The 20,701-nt window shown below is 40.0% G+C and overlaps 1 protein-coding gene across 1 annotated transcript in view; it reads right to left on the bottom strand.

Moving 5' to 3' along the window:
• The window catches only part of eed (embryonic ectoderm development), a 52,377-nt gene that overhangs the window by 13,807 nt on the left and 17,869 nt on the right, over positions 1 to 20,701 (bottom strand). Inside the window, exons 4-8 of the mRNA XM_060826604.1 lie at positions 16,929 to 16,994; positions 14,065 to 14,190; positions 7,368 to 7,449; positions 6,411 to 6,502; positions 4,820 to 4,953 (exon numbers count right to left, since the gene is read on the bottom strand). Coding sequence (XP_060682587.1) covers positions 4,820 to 4,953; positions 6,411 to 6,502; positions 7,368 to 7,449; positions 14,065 to 14,190; positions 16,929 to 16,994 — 500 coding nt within the window. The remainder of the gene's footprint in view (positions 1 to 4,819; positions 4,954 to 6,410; positions 6,503 to 7,367; positions 7,450 to 14,064; positions 14,191 to 16,928; positions 16,995 to 20,701) is intronic.

Here is a 20,701-nt window from a genome sequence, read left to right on the forward strand (position 1 = left end):
ATTAAACTTGGGATACATCACATATACATCACAGCTACTAATTATGTCTGAAACATCAAAAGAAGTAGATGCGAAGTATATTTAATGGAAAAAGAGTAAAACATTAAAGTCCATAGGTCTTTTGATAAATTTAACTTTAGATTTCCATCTGCAACATTATATAGCAATTTAAAGTGGAGCAGGTAAATCCGAGTGTAAAAAGAAGATCAAGATCTACCTATTTCTGTAAAAATGTAGGTACAATTTCTCTAGAATGCAGATGAGAAATGCACAATTGTGCTAGCAACTTTCATTAAGCATATGAATTCATAATAGAAGAGCTGCTACTACAAATAGGGTAATACTACAAACATGCATTAAGTTAAGACAGACAGAATTAAAAGTCCTCATTCCAAGTCATCCATGACTTGGTTGGTGCAAGATAAAGTAGTCCATGTATATAAATTGCTGCATTAATGTTAATATTTACACAGATTGCATTTTTAGTATGAAAGCATTGTAAAATAAAATGGAAGATATGAACCAGAAAGTTTTTGCTATCCTACTAGAATTTGCTCAGGGTTAAAAACAGGAGGATGTGACTATGAATGAGGCAGAAAGACAGATCCAGAAGGAAGTGCTGCAGGAACATCAACCATTGAGTTTCCCAACAGATTTGAGAATCTTGCTCCTGATGTGGGTGAGATTGGGCGGAGTAGGGAGAATGAGCAAACTGACCACAGCACCATGGTACAGGGAGTTATTCAAATGGTAGTGTTGGTGATGATGGTGATGATGGTGGTGGTGGTGGGGTAGGGTGAAGAAAAGAGAAATGTTGTTGTAAATGGGATAGCACAGTCATGGGAACAGACACTTCTGTGGCCAGTTTCAAAAATCCTAAAGGCTGTGTTGTCTGCTTAGTGCCCAGGTTCAGGATATCTCATTTGGGGGTGTAGAGGAATTGAAGTGGGATGGGAAGATCCTGTTGTCATGGACTATGTAAATTCTAATGTTATAGGGAGAATGAAGAAAGAGGTTCTCCTGGAAGAACGTGAGCAGCTTAGGCCTAAATTAAAAAGCAGAATCAGAAAGCTAATAATCTCTGGATAATTAACTGAGCCACAAGCTAATCCGTACAGGGTCAACAAGAATAAAAGAGATAAGTGCGTGGATTTGTATGGGAAAAATGAATACAATTTTATGGATATTGGGAAGAAAAGAGCTGTTCCAATGGTACAGGCTCCACCTGAATAATGCTGTATCCAAGTCCTGCAAATCGCAAAACCAGGGCTGTAGATAGTACTTTAATCTAAATAGTGGGAGGATGGGTTTAGTTGCATCGGAAGTTAGAAAAGCAAAAGATAAAAGGACAAAGTAGAATTTCAGGTTAGTGATGGGGTTGATTGTTACTAGAAAATACAAAGGGAAGAATGTGAGAATGTCATATTACACCAAGAAAATGTGAGAGGATAGGCAAATTTGATAACAGAATAAACTTAAATATATCTTAATGTACAAAACATTCAGTAGACAAACAAGCTGACATTGCAAATAAATACAATCTCATAGCCATGACAGAAACATGCTTACAATGATATCAAAACTGAGAACTTGACATTCAGGAGAGAGGGCAATGATGGAAAAAGTTGTGGGGGAAGCACTGTTAATAAGAAATGAAATGAGGATAGTTGAGAGAGACACTCACAACCTAGACTTGGATGATGTGGAGTCCATTTGAGCAGAGGTAAAAAAACAGCAAGGGAAAGATGATATTGATAGATATAGTGCACTCAGTAGGAAAGGCTACAAATCAACAAAGTAGGAGTATGTAAAAAGATTAAAACAATAATTATGGATGACTTTAATCATGTTGATCGGGTTAAATCAAATTGGAAAGGGTAGTTACGACAACAAATTAAGAGCGTGTACAAGGGGTAATTTCCTGGAGCAACGTATCATAGAGCCAATGAGATAGCAGGCTATCTTGGATCTGAGTAATGAGGCATGTTTAATGAAAGAGTAAAAGATACCCTAAGAAGTAGAGATCATACCGTAATAGAATTTAATATTCTATTTAGTGTGAGAAACAAGTGTTTTAACTTAAATAAAGGAACTTTGATCAGACTAGATTCCCTACAGTATGAAAACAGGCCCTTAGGCCCAACAAGTCCACACCGACCCTCTGAAGAGTAACCCATTCCCTATCGCTATATTTACCCCTGACTAACGCACCTAACACTATGGACAATTGAGCCTGGCCAATTCACCTGACCTACACATGCTTGGAATGGGGGAGGAAACCAGAGCACCCGGAGGAAACCCACACAGACACAGGCAGAAAGTGCAAACTCCACACAAACAGGTGCCCGAGGCGGGAATTGAACCCGGGTCACTGGGGCTGTGAGGCTGTAATGCTAACCACTGAGCCACCATGCTGCCCTAAACTTAAGTTAATCTTTTTAACTTCCAGATTTTTATCGAATTCAATTCAAATCTTGCGTTCTGCAGCAGTGGGATTTGAACCAGTGACACTAGAACACTAATCTGGAATCATGGATTAGGAATTCATTGATGTTACCACGACACCATCACATACGCAAATTACAACGAAATGAGCTGAAGTGAACTGCACTGATACATTAGCAGGAATAATAGTAAACAAGCAGTGACAGACATTTGAAGAGGCAATTCATTACTCTCAGCAAAAGTACGTCCCAGTAAGGAGCAAAGAATCTAAGAGAGGGATAAATCAACCAAGGAAGTTAAGAGTATTAAGTGAAACAAAAAGCTTTTAGGAGGCAAAAGTCAGTGATATCTCCAAGGACTGAGATAAACTCAAGAATCCAAAAAGGTGGACTACAACGACAATACAGAGAAAGTAGCCTATGAGGGCAAACTAGCAAGGAATATAAAAACTGACAATCAGAACTTCTGTAAGTGTATAAAAAGGAAGATGTCAAAATGAACACAGCTCCCTTCCAAAATTAATCTAGAGAGATGATTTTGAGAACAAGGAAAGGACAGGAGAGTGAAACAAATATCTTACATCAGTCTCTGTGGTAGAAGACACTTCAAATATCTCAGTAACACTGAAGAATACAAGGGAGGAATTAAGTGCCATCATCATCATCATCATCAGTGGACAAGTAGTATTAGACAAACTAATGAGGCTTAAAGCAGATAAAGCCCCTTGACTCTGATCCTAGAATCCTAAAAGAGTTAGCTAAAGGGATAATGGATGCACTGTTTGCAATTTTCTAAAAATCCTTTGATGCTGGAGAAGGAGAGAGATTTGGAAAACTGCCGATGTGACACCCCTAGTCAAAAAGGGAGGGAGGCAAAAAGCAGGTAACTACAGGCCAATTAGCCAAACATCTATTATTGGAAAAATACTGGAATCAATTATTGAGAAAATTATATTGGAACATTTGGAAAGTTATAATCTAAGCAAGCAGAGTCAGCATGGCTTTACGAAAGAGGAACTAACCTACCATTAGTGTTTCTCAAGGAATTCTCAACCAGTGTGGAAAGCATTCACCAAGATAGCTCCCAAAGGTTAAGTCATAAGAGCCCACAGTGCTGAAGATAGTTGACTGCATGGATAGAGAACTGGCCAATGGGCAGGAAATGAGTTGGAATATGGAGTTCTTTTTCAAGTTAGCGACTTGTGACCAGTGGGATTCCAGAGACATCAGTCCTGTGACCGCAACGGTTTAAAATATATATTTGGTACTTGGAGGAAGGAAACAAATGCATGATAGCCAAATTCGCAGATTAAACAAAAATAGATGGAAAGACAGGGGGATACCAACAATTGTCAGATATTTATAGGTTACATATAGGCAAAATATGGGCAAATATGAGGTATAATGTGGGAAAGTGTAGTTGTTAAATTTTGAAGGGAGAACGAAAGAACAGGATGATTTAAATGTAGAATAATTGCAGAAAGATGCAACATAAAGAAACTTGGGGCTACTTGTGCACACAGATACAGCAGAAAATCAGATAGCTAATGGAATGTTGGCCCTTACTTCAAGGGGATTGAATGTAAAAGCTGGGAAGTCCGACTGCAACTGTACAAGGTGACTTTTAATAGTAGTCAGCAGGTTTGATCCCCTTATTTAGAGAAAACCTATCATCTTATTGGAAGCAGTTCAGAAAGGTTTCTCTAGAATGACCACCAGGATGGAGAGATTGTCTTATGGGCAACGAGAAAACAGACTGTGACTCAACTCATTGGAGGTTAGAAGAATGAGAGACGATCTCATTGAAACATATAGGATTCCTAAGGAGCTTGATAGGATGAATGTTAGGAGGATGTTCCCCCTTACAGGAGAGTCTAGGACTAGAAGGGATAGTCTCAGAATTAAGGAGTTCCATGTTCAGACTAAGATAAGAAGGAATTTCTTCTGAGGGTTGAATGTTTTTGTAACTCCTTGCCTTAGAGAGCTATGGGTGGACAGTCCTTGTGCAAATTTAAGGCTGACAGAGATTGTTTTTTGACCAGTTGGGAATGAAGGATTTTGGGGAAAGAGCAAGAAAGTGGATGTGAATTGTGTCAGGTCAGCCATGATTCTACTGAATGGTGCAGGAGGGTCAAGGGGCCAAATGGCCTACTCCTATTTCTATTTCTTATGCTTTCATAGAACAAGATACTTTCCTTAAAAAAGATTCAACACAGATTCAGTAACAAGTACTATCTTGTAATGCAGTACTTCAGATTTTACATTTTTTCCATCTATTGAGGCAGCAACAATGCATCCAGTCCAACAAAAATAAAGTAATAATTCAATCCAGGCAACATACAAATAGGGCTAAGGGACAGATATGCAATCATCACCTGTTCGTTTTACTTGGGTTATATTCATTTGATGCCTTAATAGCTTTTAGCATCCTTTCCGAGTTGATTCGCCACAATTTAAGAGAATGATCCATCCCACAAGACATTATTTTTTCTCCAAGAAGATCAAAATCCTGTAATTAAAAAAAAACGATTTATAACACTATTGATAAACTGAAAATGTTGATAAGGTCACAAATATGTTTTTGTGTACAGTTTGAAAATTCAGACATTAGTTCTCTAGAAAGCCAGTTTAAGAATAACGTGTATCCACAGAGTTAGGTTTTGATGTTAGTAACAATTTTTTTTTAAAACCCCTGAATGTAACATTAACTGCAAAACATCAGAATCCTATAGTGGCTACTTCTACAGTATTAAATCAGATTTCAGTGTCACCCTCAGCTCAATGATTGCACTTCACCCAAGTCTAAAGATTGAGAGTTCTACTCAAGAGTCATAACCTAAATTGAAAAAAAAGTGTTTTGTACTGCACTGTTGGAAGCCCTGTTTATCAGATGTGACATTAAATCAACGAATAATCTGCCTTCTTAGATTCATGTAAATTATCTCATGGTGTAATTCAAAGAAGTGAAGGAAATGTGTAGTCATCCCTCAGTAAACAAACAGTCAGATTAATCAATTTACACTTCTATATATGGGAAATTGTGGTGTTTGATGTATCAGCTTCCCTGCTTCAAATGTACTATACTGGCTTTAGAACACCTAGTTTGTAAAAGGCTTTGTAAAGGAAGCTCTTTTCTCAAGTTCAGTTTGACTCGTAGTTTTACCATAAATAAATAAACCTTCATCTTACATGAATAAGGGAACTTCAGAGTCTTGAAATACTTGCCCCCCAACATAGGCTTGGTCCCACTGCAGGTTATCCATATTGCTGCTCTGCTAAAAAAAATGTTGATTACAAAGGTTTCTTCTCCCTGCAATGAATATTATTTTAGACTGGAGAATCCTTTCACAGAGGAGGAAATTCTGGACAACACCTCTATCAAAGCACTTAAAATGCTTAGCTAGATATTGCTGAGCAACAATCTATACTCATAAGGCAGCCCACTCTACATAGTGCTCCATTCCGAACATCCTCATAACTAAGCTATAATTTACATGTTTGTGGATGTGAACAATACTCTCAACATTGCAGTCAACCCTGCCATCTAAAGGATTTCTCCAAGCCTTTCATACACCAGCTAAATGTGTCCAAACTGTACTAATCTTACTTTCTTCACTCCTTTCTCTTTGCCCCTCCTACTTTTAACCCTGCTTGGCTAGAATGTTGTCTAGACTTCACACGCCATATGCAGTATTTAAAAAAGGATATAAACAAGTGTTAAAGAAATGAACTGTCTTGTGAAATACAATAATTAATTATTTCACAACAATTAATATTGTGAAACACAATAATGCAATATACATTATTGTGCTGCAAATTCAAGAACAGTGATTATCCTTCAATACACTGGCTGCTTTATGTCAATAAATCCTTCAAAGTTGAAATTGGGTCAATGAGTCAATCATTATGATATAATGTTAGCAAGATGTCAAATACTGTAATCGCACAGCGTATCTGATCACTTACTGCACTCAACACTTCATCACGATGTCCTTCCACGCCTCCAAATATTGCCACTAAAGTATCTGTCTGTATGTTCCAAAACCTTAAAGCATGATCTAGTGTAAAACACAGGTTCCATTTAGCTTTTTAGATGAAGCTTCTCACAGAACTTTACAGTTTCATCCTGAGCTACAAAAATTCAGGATGGACTACAAAGTTTTACATTGTTACTTGAGCACTGTATATTAAAAACAGATAATTATGTGACATTTGTAGCAACATTATTTTAATCTTATGGCAGAAAGTATATTGTGTTATAGAATATTAGAAGAAAAAAGAAACAAAATTAATTCTGTATTTTAAGAATTCCCTCTTTTCAAATCAGGACAGAGGTTCAATCAGTCCAGGATGAAACAGTTAAATAGCAGCATTTATTAAATAGGTTGTAATCAGAAAATTTAATGGAACACGGGATTTTTTTTAAAAATCGAATATAACTGCCCTAAATCTTGGTGAAATTGTTTTAGGAGATTTGGTTGATCTATTAGAAAGTGACTAAATATTGCTCAGACTAATGAGCACCTTTTTGTTTTTTTACAATTATTTTACTTTAGCAATCATCAGAATAAGACTTAGTATGCATATATCCAATTAATTTACACTTTTAATGTGAGAAAAGTTTAAGAGAATAGGGAACTATCATTATATTCAACTTGTATCTTAACAAGTAAATGACTCTTTCCCCATCCCACAATTACGACAGCTCCTAGACCTTTTGCAATGCTGTCCAGTTGGTAGCTGGCAAATCCTGGGCGATATCTGATTCCTTTCCCTTCCTGAAAACCTTAATTCATCATTTTCAAGCAGTAGCATTGCTAAATATGCAGCTCAGCATTAAGGAATATATAGATGCAAACTCTCAACACAGGAGCCTAATATCACAATTCAAAACAAAGTTATTACGTTCAATTGCTATCTTACCTTTGCTGACAGAAAGCAGAAGATTTGGTTCTCTGGGGTGAAACTTCAGCTCATTGATTGCATTTCCATGTCCAACGTAGTGCTGCAATCAATAAGAAAGAATGCCACATTAGTTTCTTCTACAATAAATAATTGTCAACAATTAAAAGTAATAATGAAGTTATTCTATTCCTTGAAATGCAACTTAAAGACTGAAAATAAACACAAGCATTAAAGCAATATACTTTGCAATTGTTTGACTAACATTTTTCTTAAAAATCAAACTACTTTCCCCAAATACAATGCATCATACCCACCACAATCTTTGGCAACAGTACAAATGATACCAAGAAAACAAGTTTTATTCACTAATAAATCATACAATTGCTCTTTTGTAGCTTTCTGAAAAAGTTGCATTCAACTTAATTAAAACCAAAAGAATGGTGAATGTTGTAAATCGAACAAAAAAAGCTGCTGCTGGAAAAGCTTAGCATCTGAGAAGAGAAATCAGAGTTAATGTTTCAGGTTGAATTACCTTGCTCAGAACTGGTGGCAGTTAGGAAAATGTTGGTTTGTATGCAGAAGACAGGGTGCAGGGAGGGGTAAGGAGTAAATGACAGGTGGGTATACAGCCCAAAGAGAGAGAAGACTGTGGGATAAACAAAGGAGTGGGTGAACAATCTAGCTGGGAGAGTGAATAGCTGTTAATGGAGACTGTATCAGTGGCTAACAATAGGTAGTGTGTAATGGCAGACTACATGATAGCAAGGGCTAGTGTGTGGATTTGGGGGCTAGGGCATGGGAGAGTTCAGGCCCTAAAGCTATTGAACTCCATATTGAATCAGAAAGGCTGCAAGGTCCCCAAGTGAAAGTTGAGGTGTTGTTCCTCCAGCTTAAAAACTGAGCTGAGCTTTGCTGCAACACTGCAGCAAGCCTGGGACAGAGATGGTGGCCAGGGAACAAAGTGGTATGTAAAGTGGCAGACAACTGAAAGCTCATGGCCTTACTTTCATATAGATGACACCACATTGCGAACTGCGAATGCAGTAGGCTAGAGATTGGTTGAAGTGCATATAAAGGGCTGCTTCACCTGGAAGACATGTTTGGGCCCTTGGATACCGAGGGAGGAAAAAGTAAATGGGCAGGTGTTACACCTTCAGTTGCAGGAGAAGGTGCTGTGGGGTTGTAGAGGCCGTGTTGGGAGTGAAGGAAGAGTGGACCAGGATGTCCCAAAGGAACCGTCCTGCAGAACAGACAAAGTATGAGAGGGGAACGTGTCTCTTGGTAGCACCTTGCTGGAGGTGGCATGGCAGGCAAGTACAAGGGGAACCATATTGCTGCTACGGGAGGCAAGAAATAGGTTGACAGTGGAAGTGCTGGAGATGGATCGGACCTGGTTGAGGGATCTATCAACACACGAAGTCCTCGGTTGAGGAAGAAGGTAGACATTTCAGAGGCTCCCTTGTCAAAGTTGGCCTCACTGGAACATATGCGAGAGAAATGGAGGAACTGGGAGAATGAAATGGAGTCTTTGTCGGAAGCAGAGTGCAAGGATGTATAGTCCAGATAGCTGTGGGAGTCAGTGGCTTCATAGTGGATATTAGTGGCCAGTCTATCTCCAGAAATGGGGGAAACAGATGTCAGGAATGAGAGGAGTCAGAGACAGGCGAGGTGAAAGTGAGGGCAGGGTGAAAATTGGAAGCAAAATCAATTAACTTTTCCAATTCCAGGCGAGAGAGGGAAGCAGCACCACTAATATCACCGATATATCAGAGAAAATGTTTTGGTTGGGGGTGGACTAGGATTGGAACAAGAAATATTTCACATAACCCACAAAGAGATGGGCATAACAAAGGCACATGTGGGTACCCATAGCCATTCTTCTGACATAAAGAAGGGAGGGGAGTTAAAAGAGAAGTTCTTGAGGGTGAGAACAAGCTTGGACAAGCAGAGGAGGGTAGGGACAACTCAGGTCTTGGTTCCAGGAAGAAGTGGCGAGAAGGGATTGCACGTCCATGGTAAAAAAAGGAGGCAGCTGGGACCTGCAAACTGGAAAATCCTACCTTGACTCTGTCTTTTCGCTCCTGGTCCATTCCCTGCCCACTGTTCGCTATTCCTCTGATGCCTTACACCAGTTTTAGAATTTCCGGTTTGCAGGCTGCAGTCGCCTGCTCTTTACCAAGGACACACAATCCCTTTACATGTCCATCTCCCAGCAAATTGTCTCTGGGCTCTCCATCTCTTCCTGGAGCAAAGGCCATCCCACCCACCACCACTCTCCTCCACTTGGCTGAGCATGTCATCACCCTCAACAACTCTTAACTCCTCTCGTTTTCTTTAGGTCAGAGGAGTGTCCATGGATACACGCATGGGCCCTAGTTATACCTGTCTCTTCCTGGGGTACATGGAATATTCTTTGTCCCAGTCCTATTTCGACCCCCACCCACAACAGATTGTCCAATATTACTGATGATATCATTGATGGTGCTTCCCTCTCTTGTCCTGTCTGAAATTGGAAAAGTTCATTGATTTTGCTTCCAATTTCCACTCTGCACTTGCTTTCACCTTGTCTCTGATTCCTCCCTTCCTCGACACCTGTTTCTATTTCTGGGGATAGACCAGCCATTAATATCCACCATTAACCCACCAACTACCACAGCTATCTGGACTTAAAGACTCCATCCCACTCTCCTCGTCCATCTGTCTCCACTGCATATGTTCCAATGAGGTCAACTTCGACAAGGGAGCCTCCGAACTGTCCACCTCTTTCCTCAACCAAGGATTGCCCAGCACCATTGTTGATTCTATCCTCAACTGGGTCTGACACATCTCCACACATCCACTTTCAACCACCACCATTCCCTTCTGCAACAGCAGTATAGTTCCTCATGTCTTTATCTATCATCCCACCAGAATTCAGAAGATCAGCCGCCATTTCCGCCACCTCCAGTGAGATGCTACCATGAGATACATACACGCCTCCCTTGTCCACCTTCTGCTTGGACCATTCCCTCTGGGACACCCTGTCCACACTTCCTTCATACTTAACAACCCCTCCACAGGCCCATGGCACCTTCTCCAGCAAATGAAGGTGCAACATCTGCCCATTTACCTCCTCCCTCCTCAATATCCATCTCCTGGAATTACCACTTGCCCTGCATGTCACACAATCTAGTCTACTACATTTGCCACTCACAATGTGATCTCCTCGACATTGGGGAAATAAAGCATAGACTGGGTCTTTGCTTCACAGAATTGTTCTGCCTACAAAAAAATGACCATGAGCTTCCAATTGCCTGCCACTTTAACAGACCACTCTGTTCCCTGGCCAAGATCTCTGCTTCAGGCTTGCTGCAGTGTTTCAATAAAGCTTAGCGCAAGCTGGAAGAACCCCTCAACTTCCACTTGGGGATCCTGCAGCCCTCTGGACTCAAAACGGAGTTCCAACAATAATAGGATCTGAATTCTACCATGTCCTAGCCTCCAACCCCACACACTGGGCCTTGTTATCACAGTCTGCCATGACACACTACATATTGTTAGCCACTAACAGTGTCCGTTAACAACTATTCACTCTCCCAGCCAGATCATTAGCCACTCCTTTGACTGTGCAACTGTCTTCTCTCTTTGAATTCTATCCCCACCTATCATTTACTCCTTATCCCTCCTCCCATTTTTTTTTTGCATATAAACCAACATTTTCCAAGCTACCATCAGTTCTGAGGGTGGGTCATCAACTCTGATTTCTCTTCACAGATGCTGCCAGACCTGCTGAGGTTTTCCAGCAACTTCTGTTTTTGTTGCATTCAACTTATATATTTCTTAATTGATGATTTTTATGGAAAAAAAATGTTACAGAGATATTCTAATTATCATCAATTCATCAAGCAACAGATTCTAAACAACTCCAATGATTCCTGATTTAAGCCAAACCTTAGCAAATTCTGGCAAGGTTTGGCAATTTTGATTTCAACTGACAATATAATGTGAAAACTTCCTGAATTTGAGCAGATACATTAGAGGTCTAGGCTGGGTCAGCGGTAAATCTGTTAAAATTCTCCAATCAGGCCTGATGCACTCTGATTTGAGCAGGGCCCAGACTAGGGGGACATATTCCACAAGGTAAATTGTCCTTTTAAATATTAATTGGAGACCACAGACCTCACAGTTAATCTTGGTTTTAAATTTCACTTCAACCACTAGATTGTGAGCCAAAAGAAATCCAACAGCTAAAGGGACACAAGGACTCCTGGATCCAGTAGGCAAGTGCCTTTCAATTTATTATTCAACACAACAATTTTCTACTAATCTGAACTCTACAACATACAACACAAAAATTCCAATCTCTCTGACTCTTATCTCCAGACTCAGATCAATCTGCAGCCCGCACCCATAATCTCTCCCTCAATCTTCTGTGCTTTACAGCTGTGGCTGGTATCAGTGGTCTTTTGCATCCAGCAGCCAGTTTAGCAACCAAACGTGTCAAGCTGTGGCTAGGAATCAAAAACAAAAAAAATTTAATCAGGCTCAATTAAGTATAATGAACCCAAGGAAAAGATATTCTTCAGTTTCCTGTCAAAAATCTCCCACTCCCTCAATGCCTCTAAATTAATCAAGGGGCCTTCAATTCTCTCATCCCAAATTTATGCAAACTTTAACATTATGTGGAAAACATAACGTTTTCCTAGTTTGAGCCAGTAAATAAAAGCAGCTCTTGATGCTCAAGAATGCAGTCAGACAAGTTCCTACAGTTATGAAGAAATTTCATTCTTAATTTTTTTGAGGATTTTGTGGACAGTGCTTTACTTGAACGCAATGAGAAGACACAGGAACTTCTTCATTTACAAAGGGTCACTAATAGAATATAAAAGGCTAATTTTTAAAGACATCTTTTGGAAGTCACATGGCATAAACTAATTAACTGGATTTATTTGGTGAATTTATGGCTATCAAGATTAAGTTTTGCTTTGCATATCGCTAGAGTACAGTTGTATTTCAGTCCACTGGGAAAGGAAAGATACCTCGATCATTCTATCTCTTAAAAAAGCCATCCAAAAGGTCAAATGTGATAGCAGAAACACTGATCAAGCTCTTCTGAAAAGTCCCGAACAAAATAATTTTTCTCAAAGTTTCCTGAATTAATTGCATTTGTGGAGGTGCTAGTGACAACTGCCTACGTTTAATGACACCTGTCTACATGTACAAGGATGCAGACTTAAATCCAAAGGACCATAGAAAAGACAAAAAATGGTCATTCAGCCCATTACTCAGCTGACACAGACAAATTCACCACTCAATTTAATCCCACTTTCCAATACCTGGACCATAACCTTGCAGGTTACAAAGTTTCACGTGCAGTTCCAAGTTCCTAATAAATTGAGGATTTCCAGCTCTCCTACCAAATCTAGCAATGAATTCCAGATACTCACCATCCTCTGGGTTAAAACTATTTTGTAACATCCCTTTAAGCCTTCTAAACATCTTAAATCTATGCCCCGTAGTAACTGACTTCTCCACAAAGGGAAGCAGATCTTCTCTGTGCACTCTATTCATGCCCCACATTACTCTAAACATATGAACTAAATCTCCACTCAACTACCTCTGATCGACAGGAAACAACCATAGCCTATCGCATCTTTCCTCATAGCTGCAGTTTTCAAACACTGAACATTCCTGCAAATCTTCCCTCTATACTCTGAAGCATTTTACAGCTATCCTTTCTTGATCTTCATTAAACTGCTGAAGTGCTTTTTCCAAATTAATCTCTGCAGACCAATTCCTTTCTCTGAACTTGCTTCCGAATATCTTACTTGTTATTACTTATAACATTCTGTCTTGTGCTTGGCATTGTGCAGAAAGTTGAACAACTGACGAAATGATCAAATTGAATGGTTGAGCAGCTTTGTGGGGCCAATGAATCTATTCCTAATTCAAATATTCATATACAGAGGAACTTCGATTATCCGAATACCAACTTCCAAAAAATCTGATTATTCAAAGGAGATCTCAAAGTCTCGACAGAAACATTACATCAAAGACGTGTGTCCAATACTGATCGCGTCTTTTGTTTACACAGATCAAAAGTGCTGCCGAGAACAATCTGGACTGATGGGAGCATAGGCATTGTCTGAATTACTGACTTCACCGACACCCCCCCCACCACCTTTCTCTCACTCCCCCACACTTCCCTGGAATTCTACACAGACGTATACCATAACACCCCCCCCCCCCCCCCCCCCAAATTCCCCAGATAATCTCTCTAACATTGCCCTGTACAGGGCAAAGGTGGAACATATCAAATATTTGCAGGAAAACATTGTGCGCGCTATTTGGAGCATCCAAAAGGCAGTAGCAGTCTTGCTGGTGTCCTGCCCGGCTGCCCCGGAGAGGGAGCGCGGTGTGTGGGGTCGTGGTGGGGGCAGGCGGTGGGCAGTGTTGGACAGAGTTTGGTGGGGGGGGGAAAGAGGCATGTGGAGGCGTGGGGGGGCGCGAGGCAGGCAGGGCCTCCCCACACGCACTGTGCTGCTGTCTTATCTCCTGAACAGGGACCAGACTTCAGAAAAGTCTCCAAACCCCAGAGGAAAAACACTGAACCGATTAACTGAATAATCAATTATCCGAACAAAATAGTACCCGCTCATCTCATTCAAATAATCGAGGCTCCTCTGTATATGTTATTCGAAATAAGTGTATCCAATTTACAACTATTTGCACTCACCTTAATGCACTGCATGGAGATAGGATTAATAATTCGGATGATGCCCCTCGATCCTGCCACAGCCAAGAGAGGATGGCTTGTATTACTGTCATAGGTCCACGCACATGTATAGAAGTTTTCGTCTGTCTGAACAGCTCCAGAGTTAGAGTCAATACAGAATAAAACCTTGTTGGTAATTTCCTTTTGTCCCTGTTTTTCTTTTGTAACTTATAACTCCTCCTCCAGTGAGGACTATGAAAAAAATCTTGCTCAGACTTATCCATGACAAATCCTGGTTCCATTTTGGCTATACAATCAACAGGACTTGAGAACTCAAATGGACAAGGTAAATATTCTCCATTTCTCCGAAAAGCTCATCGGCTCACACACACAAGCACGTCGTGCAGATTTCTGTTACTAAACAAGTAGTTAAATCAAGTTTACTGCCCCTTTAAAATTAGTTTGAGCTTTTTCCAAATTTGGTCAGCCACTAGTAAAAATGATCAAAAAACTTGCAAATTATTTTTAAAAATCAACCTTTCTGTGAGCATACCTACCTTCATACATGCAAGAATTGAAGTGTTGCTGACAAAGGAGACATATTGTCAAAAATTTCATCTGGTACACCCCACCCATCTCCACAATCAGGATAATTCACAAGCAAGTATGAAAATAACTGAAAAACAACATTACATTGTATGAGGCAAAGAGCACTGATTGGGCAGTGCCCTGCTATGAGGAGTTGAGAGCGTGGTGCTGGAAAAGCACAGCGGGTCAGGCAGCATCCGAGGAGCAGGAGTATCCATGTTTCAGGCATAAGCCCTTCTTCAGGAAGGGATTTTGACGAAGGGCTTATTCCCAAACGATCAATTCTCCTGCTCCTAGGGTGCAGCTTAACCTGCTGTGCTTTTCCAGCACCACACACTCGACTCTGATCTCCAGCATCTCCAGTCCTCACTTTCCCTGCTATGAAAAATGCACCAGCTAATGACGACTGACAATTAACTGTACAGTTTTGTTTACATATAAACCAGACAGGTTGCACCTCATGTGTCAAAGCAGTGCCCTGAGCAATGAACCAGAGAATGGTTATCATCTACTTGGTGGGAATTTAAACAAACGCAGTGTAATTTCAACTTTGAGTGGCCACTTTTCAGTGTTTGCCCTGATCAAATGATTTCTCAAAGCATATTTGCAAACACACAAACAGTTGTATTGCTATCAGTTTCAGTGCAAGGTTTGTAGCTCAGGTTGAGGTTTAGGGTGTAGGTTTGCTCACTGAGCTGTAGGTTTGATATCCAGACATTTCATTACCTGGCTAGGTAATATCATCAGTGGTGACCTCCAAGTGAAGCGAAGCTGTTGTTTATGGCGTTGTGGTTGGAGTGCCAGGCGTCTAGGAATTCTCTGGCATGTCTTAAACAAACACTTAGATCTAGATACCATCTATCAACTCTTCAGAAAACAAACAAGAAATGACATCACCATAAACCCAGGAACCCCATCCAAGACAAACATATAAATAGAAAGCAGGAGACAACAGCTTTGCTCCACATGGAGGTCGCCACTGATGATGTTACCTAGCCAGGTAATGAAATGTCTGGAGATCAAACCTATAGCTCAGCGAGCAAACCTACACCCTAAATCAGTTTCAGTTCTTAAAATGTGCCCTGTCAATTTTGGCAATAAATTTAGGACTGTCGGTTCAACTTGTAGTGTGGCAGTCTTAAATGTACTGGAAGCTTTAATATACAATGCCCTGTCCTTTGCAGTCAGAAAAATGTATGTACATATTATCATAGAATCCCTACAGTGTGGAAGCAGGCCACTGGGACCATCATGTCCACACCAAAGTTCTAAAGAACATATCACCCATACCCATCCCCCCAACCCTATCAGTGTAACTCTGCTAATCCACCTGGCCTGCACATCTCTGGATACTATGGATAATTTAGCATGACCAATCCGCCTAATCTGCACATCTTTGGACTGTTGGAAGAAATCAGACCACCCAGAGGAAATCCATGCAGACACGGGAAAAACATACAGATTTCACAGTCACCCAAAAATGGAATTGAACCAGGGTCCCTGGTGGTGTGAAGCTGCAGTGCTAACCACTGAGCCACTGTGCCATTCCACATACATCTGTGGATGCTGCATTCCATTTGCCACTTGTCTGTCCACAAGACCAATCCATTGACAATTTCCTGCAGTTTTCTACTCTCTATTAAATAAGTGGCCAATGTTGGTGCCTTCTGCAAACATATCCATCATGCCTTTTACATTTACATCTAAATCATTATTATAAAGCACAAAAGCAGGGACTCGTACAGAGCTGTGCATAACAGTTGTACAAACACCTGTTCACAATTACCCTTTGTTTCCTGCCACTGAATGAATTCTGTCACCAGTTTGCTACGTTTCTCTAGATCCCATGGGCTTGTTTTTTTAAAACCTGTCTGCCACATGGGACCTTATTAAAAGCTTTGCTAATAATCTAGTTGTCACATGGAAGCTGTTCACTTGCTAAATAATCAACACATTCCTCTCAAAAAGCATTCCTACTGTGTTCCTTTTACTTTGGTATTTCTTACCAACTGCCCTGCTCAGTGCAAGACACAGGTTTCAACAACATCTTTTTTTTCCAGTAATACTCAAGTTTTTCTGATCAATAAAGGATTGCAATAAAGGACTATTCAGTAATTTAGAAAGGTTCTACCGTTGGATGAAACCAAGCCTCTGAACTTAACACTCCTTCCTGAAAAAGGCAGAGCAGAGAATCTTAACATTTCAAATTATTGCCAAATAAATGCCTATTGGTTTAAATTCCACTTAAAGTATCAATTTTGCGATTAAGTAATTAAATGTTTATATTCCAAGGATACATCAGCATCTACATACGACTGTAATAATCGTATTTCCCCTTGCGAATGGCATTCATAAAGTGTGACCTATCTCAAAGAAAGAAAGAAAGAAAGAAAGAAAGAATAATTTATAATACATATGAATATTTTATGAAACACCACAATATTTCTTAACTAAATTCAAACTGTCCAAACACATTCACCTTTCTTTGGTGGGGTTGTCGAGGTTGGAGGAGAAAGCAAGGGAAGGAAAATAAGGCATTTCTTACATAAGTCTGTAATAAGTTTTGACCTGAGCAACACACACCATGTGCTGTCAAGATGATAATCCATAGGATTAATTTTAGTTTGGGTTTAAAATTGTGGCCTTTTCTTTTCCATTTATTTTAATGCTGGCATTTTTGTGAGCAAGGAAAGTTCAATTATGTTAAGTAATACTGTGAAGAAGTTTAAAATCAGGCACAACTCTCAAAATATTCAACTTTATCGAACGTAAACTGAGCTTCTGGGATAATTTATACAGGAGAAAGCAAATTAGCAAACAAAAATCTTATCCTTGGCCCAAATTTTGCTGCATCCAAACGTTAACTTGAAAAGAACCATATGCATCACATTACATAGAATATACAGCAGAAAAACACCTAATTCAGAGCAACTAGTCTACACTTGCTACTATGTGATTCCCACATCCTAACCATTAACACAAGTTGTGAATTGTAACAGATGTGGCACAAATCCTGGTGGAACACCATTTCCCACCTTCTGCCAGTCTGAATAACTATCCTTTTTTTTGTAGATATTTTTATTGAAATTTAACATTTTTGCAAATTTACAAAAATAAACAAAACTCTCAAATACAAACATTGATGTACAATTAAATCATATATACAAAAGTAATAATTTAACAAAGAAAAGAGAAAGAAAGAAAACAAAAAGAGAAAAAAAACGAAAAAAGAAAGAAAAAAAAACTCAACTTTCTACTAATCTAACCTATAACTAACCAGAGTGTATACCTAAGTCTCTTACATGCTCGGAATGTATAAACATCAAATATAATAAAACCCGTATTCGCGCAGGATTCCTCTCCCAAGGGGCCCCGGAGCAGCCCGGTCTGAAATCTTCACTACTAAATAAAAGCCCTTGTTAGGATAGCCGAAATATCTTCATTTATATAATTCAAAAAGGGCTGCCATATTTTATAAAATAATTTAGTCTTTCGGTGCACCATATTTGTGAGGAAGTCAAGGGGGATATGTTCCATAATTAATCTGTGCCAATTTGAAAGTCCAGGGGGGCCCTCAGCCACCCAGTTCACCAAAATATTTTTCCTTGCACAGAAAGAGAGAATAGAAAATAGTCTCTTCCCATGCATACCCAGAGATGAGAGGTTCGAAAAGCCCAAAAGGAGAGATACAGGGTCCACCCTAATTTCCGTTCCTAAAATTTCTGTCAGGGTATTTGCCACTTTAGTCCAGTATCTGCAGATTTTCTGACAAGTCCACAGACAATGTGCAAGAGTACCCACCTCTATTTTGCATTTGGGACACATTGGAGATGCTCCTGCCTTAAATTTTGCCAGTCGAGCCGGAGCTATATGGGCCCTATGAAGTATCTTTAGTTGGATAGCCTGAGTTCTGTTACAGATAGCAATTCTTCTAGCATTTTCCCAAATGTCATTCCACATATCCTCAGAGATTTCTAGCCCCAAGTCCTGCTCCCATGTTTTAAGCAGGTCATCCATGTCTCCTGAGACTCCATCATGTAGCAAATGGTATATAGTACTAACGGAGGATGCCCCCGCTGGTCGTAAGACATTACGTTCTCTGTCTGATTTATAAAGACTATCTATTAATGTAGTCTTCCTCTGTATATAATCTCGAACTTGGAAGTATCGAAAGAGATCCCCATTAGGTATTCCGAATTTCAGACGCAGCTGCTCAAAGGACATCAGGATCCCATCTTTAAATAGGTCCCCTAAGCATGAGATGCCCTTGGATCTCCAGAGTTTAAAGGTGGCATCTGTAATCCCCGGTTGGAATCCCCATGCGCCTACTATTGGTGCATGGGGGGATGTTTTATGTGAGTTACCCTCATTTTGCCGCATTATATTCCAGGCCTTAATTGTGTTTAATATTATGGGATTTTTACAGTGGTCTGTAATGATTTTCCTCTTATCTGAAAATAAAAGGTTAATAAGTGGGTATTTTACTTGGGAGGCTTCGATATCCAGCCAAATTGATTGTGGATCAGATGAAACCCAATCAGCTATGTAACTTAGTAGGGAGCTTAACTGATATTTCCTAAAGTCTGGGAAGTCCAGTCCTCCCCTTGCCTGTGGAAGCTGTAGCTTCTTCAGCTTAATAAGGGGCCGTCTATGGTTCCAAATAAAGGAGCCCAACCAGCCATATAATTTACGTAGGGCTAGTCTTGGCAGCATCAGCGGGAGCATTCTCATAGGATATAAGAGACGGGGCAGAACATTCATTTTAATTAATGCTATTCTCCCTAGCCAGGAAGTCGGAAGGTCTCTCCATCGCTGGAGGTCCTGCCTTATCCTTTCCATTAATTGTACAAAATTAGCCCTATACAGCTGATCAAATACTGGCGTGATAAAAATACCTAAATATAAGAAGCCCTCCAGGGACCAACGGAAGGGAAAAGGGGATCCGTCCATTAAGTGGGGTATCATAGCCAGACCACCCATTGGCATGGCTTCCGATTTTGAAAAATTAATTTTATAGCCTGAGAATGCACTAAATGTATTAATAACTTGAATTAGACGAGGCACTGACATTAACGGATTACGGAGGAATAAGAGAACGTCATCTGCATAGAGGGTAATTTTGTGTTTACCTGTACCAATCCTCGGGGCCGTTATATTAGGATCAGTCCGGATGGCTTCTGCTAATGGTTCGATTATCAGTGTAAACAACAATGGTGAGAGAGGACATCCTTGACGGCAGCCCCTACCCACACTGAAGCCATCCGATCTTAACCCATTAGTAATAACAGCTGCTTTGGGGTCATTATACAATGTTGAAACCCATTTGGTAAACACCTGTCCAACGCCAAACCTTTCCAATGTGTAAAATAAATATGACCATTCAACCCTATCGAATGCCTTTTCCGCATCCAGTGAAATTACTACTCCTGGTATCTTTCCCTGATGACAGGCTTGGATCATATTCAAGACCCTTCTGATATTATTGGATGATCTGCGGCCCTTAATAAATCCCGTCTGGTCCTCCTTTATAATATATGGCAGTACCCTTTCTAGTCTTAGTGCTAACATTTTTGAGAGAATTTTAAAGTCTACACTTAGTAAGGATATTGGTCTGTAAGATACACAATCTTCTGGGTCTTTTCCTTTTTTGAGGATAAGAGAAATATTTGCTTCTTTCAGCGTGGGCGGGAGACAGACCTGACTATGCGCAAAATTATACATATCCATAAGTGGGTCAACCAATATTCCTGTAAATTCTTTATAGAATTCAGCTTGAAAACCATCCGGGCCCGGTGCTTTTCCGCTCTGAAGTTGCCTAATTGCCTCAAGTATTTCTTGGACTGTTAGAGGGGTATTTAGGGCCGACACCTGTTACGGAGTCAGGCCTGGGAAGGTCAAATTTTTAAAAAATGACTGCATCCTCCTAATCCTATCTTCACAATCCTGCGATCTATATAGTTCAGAATAAAATTCTTTAAAGGTCGCATTGATCTTTTTATGATCATGAGTCAGGGTACCTGTACTTTCCTTGATGGTCGGAATAGTTTGAGGGGCTTTCTTTTTCTTTGCA

The sequence above is a fragment of the Hemiscyllium ocellatum genome, chromosome 6 (genome assembly GCF_020745735.1).
Source record: "Hemiscyllium ocellatum isolate sHemOce1 chromosome 6, sHemOce1.pat.X.cur, whole genome shotgun sequence".
Lineage (NCBI taxonomy): Eukaryota > Metazoa > Chordata > Chondrichthyes > Orectolobiformes > Hemiscylliidae > Hemiscyllium > Hemiscyllium ocellatum.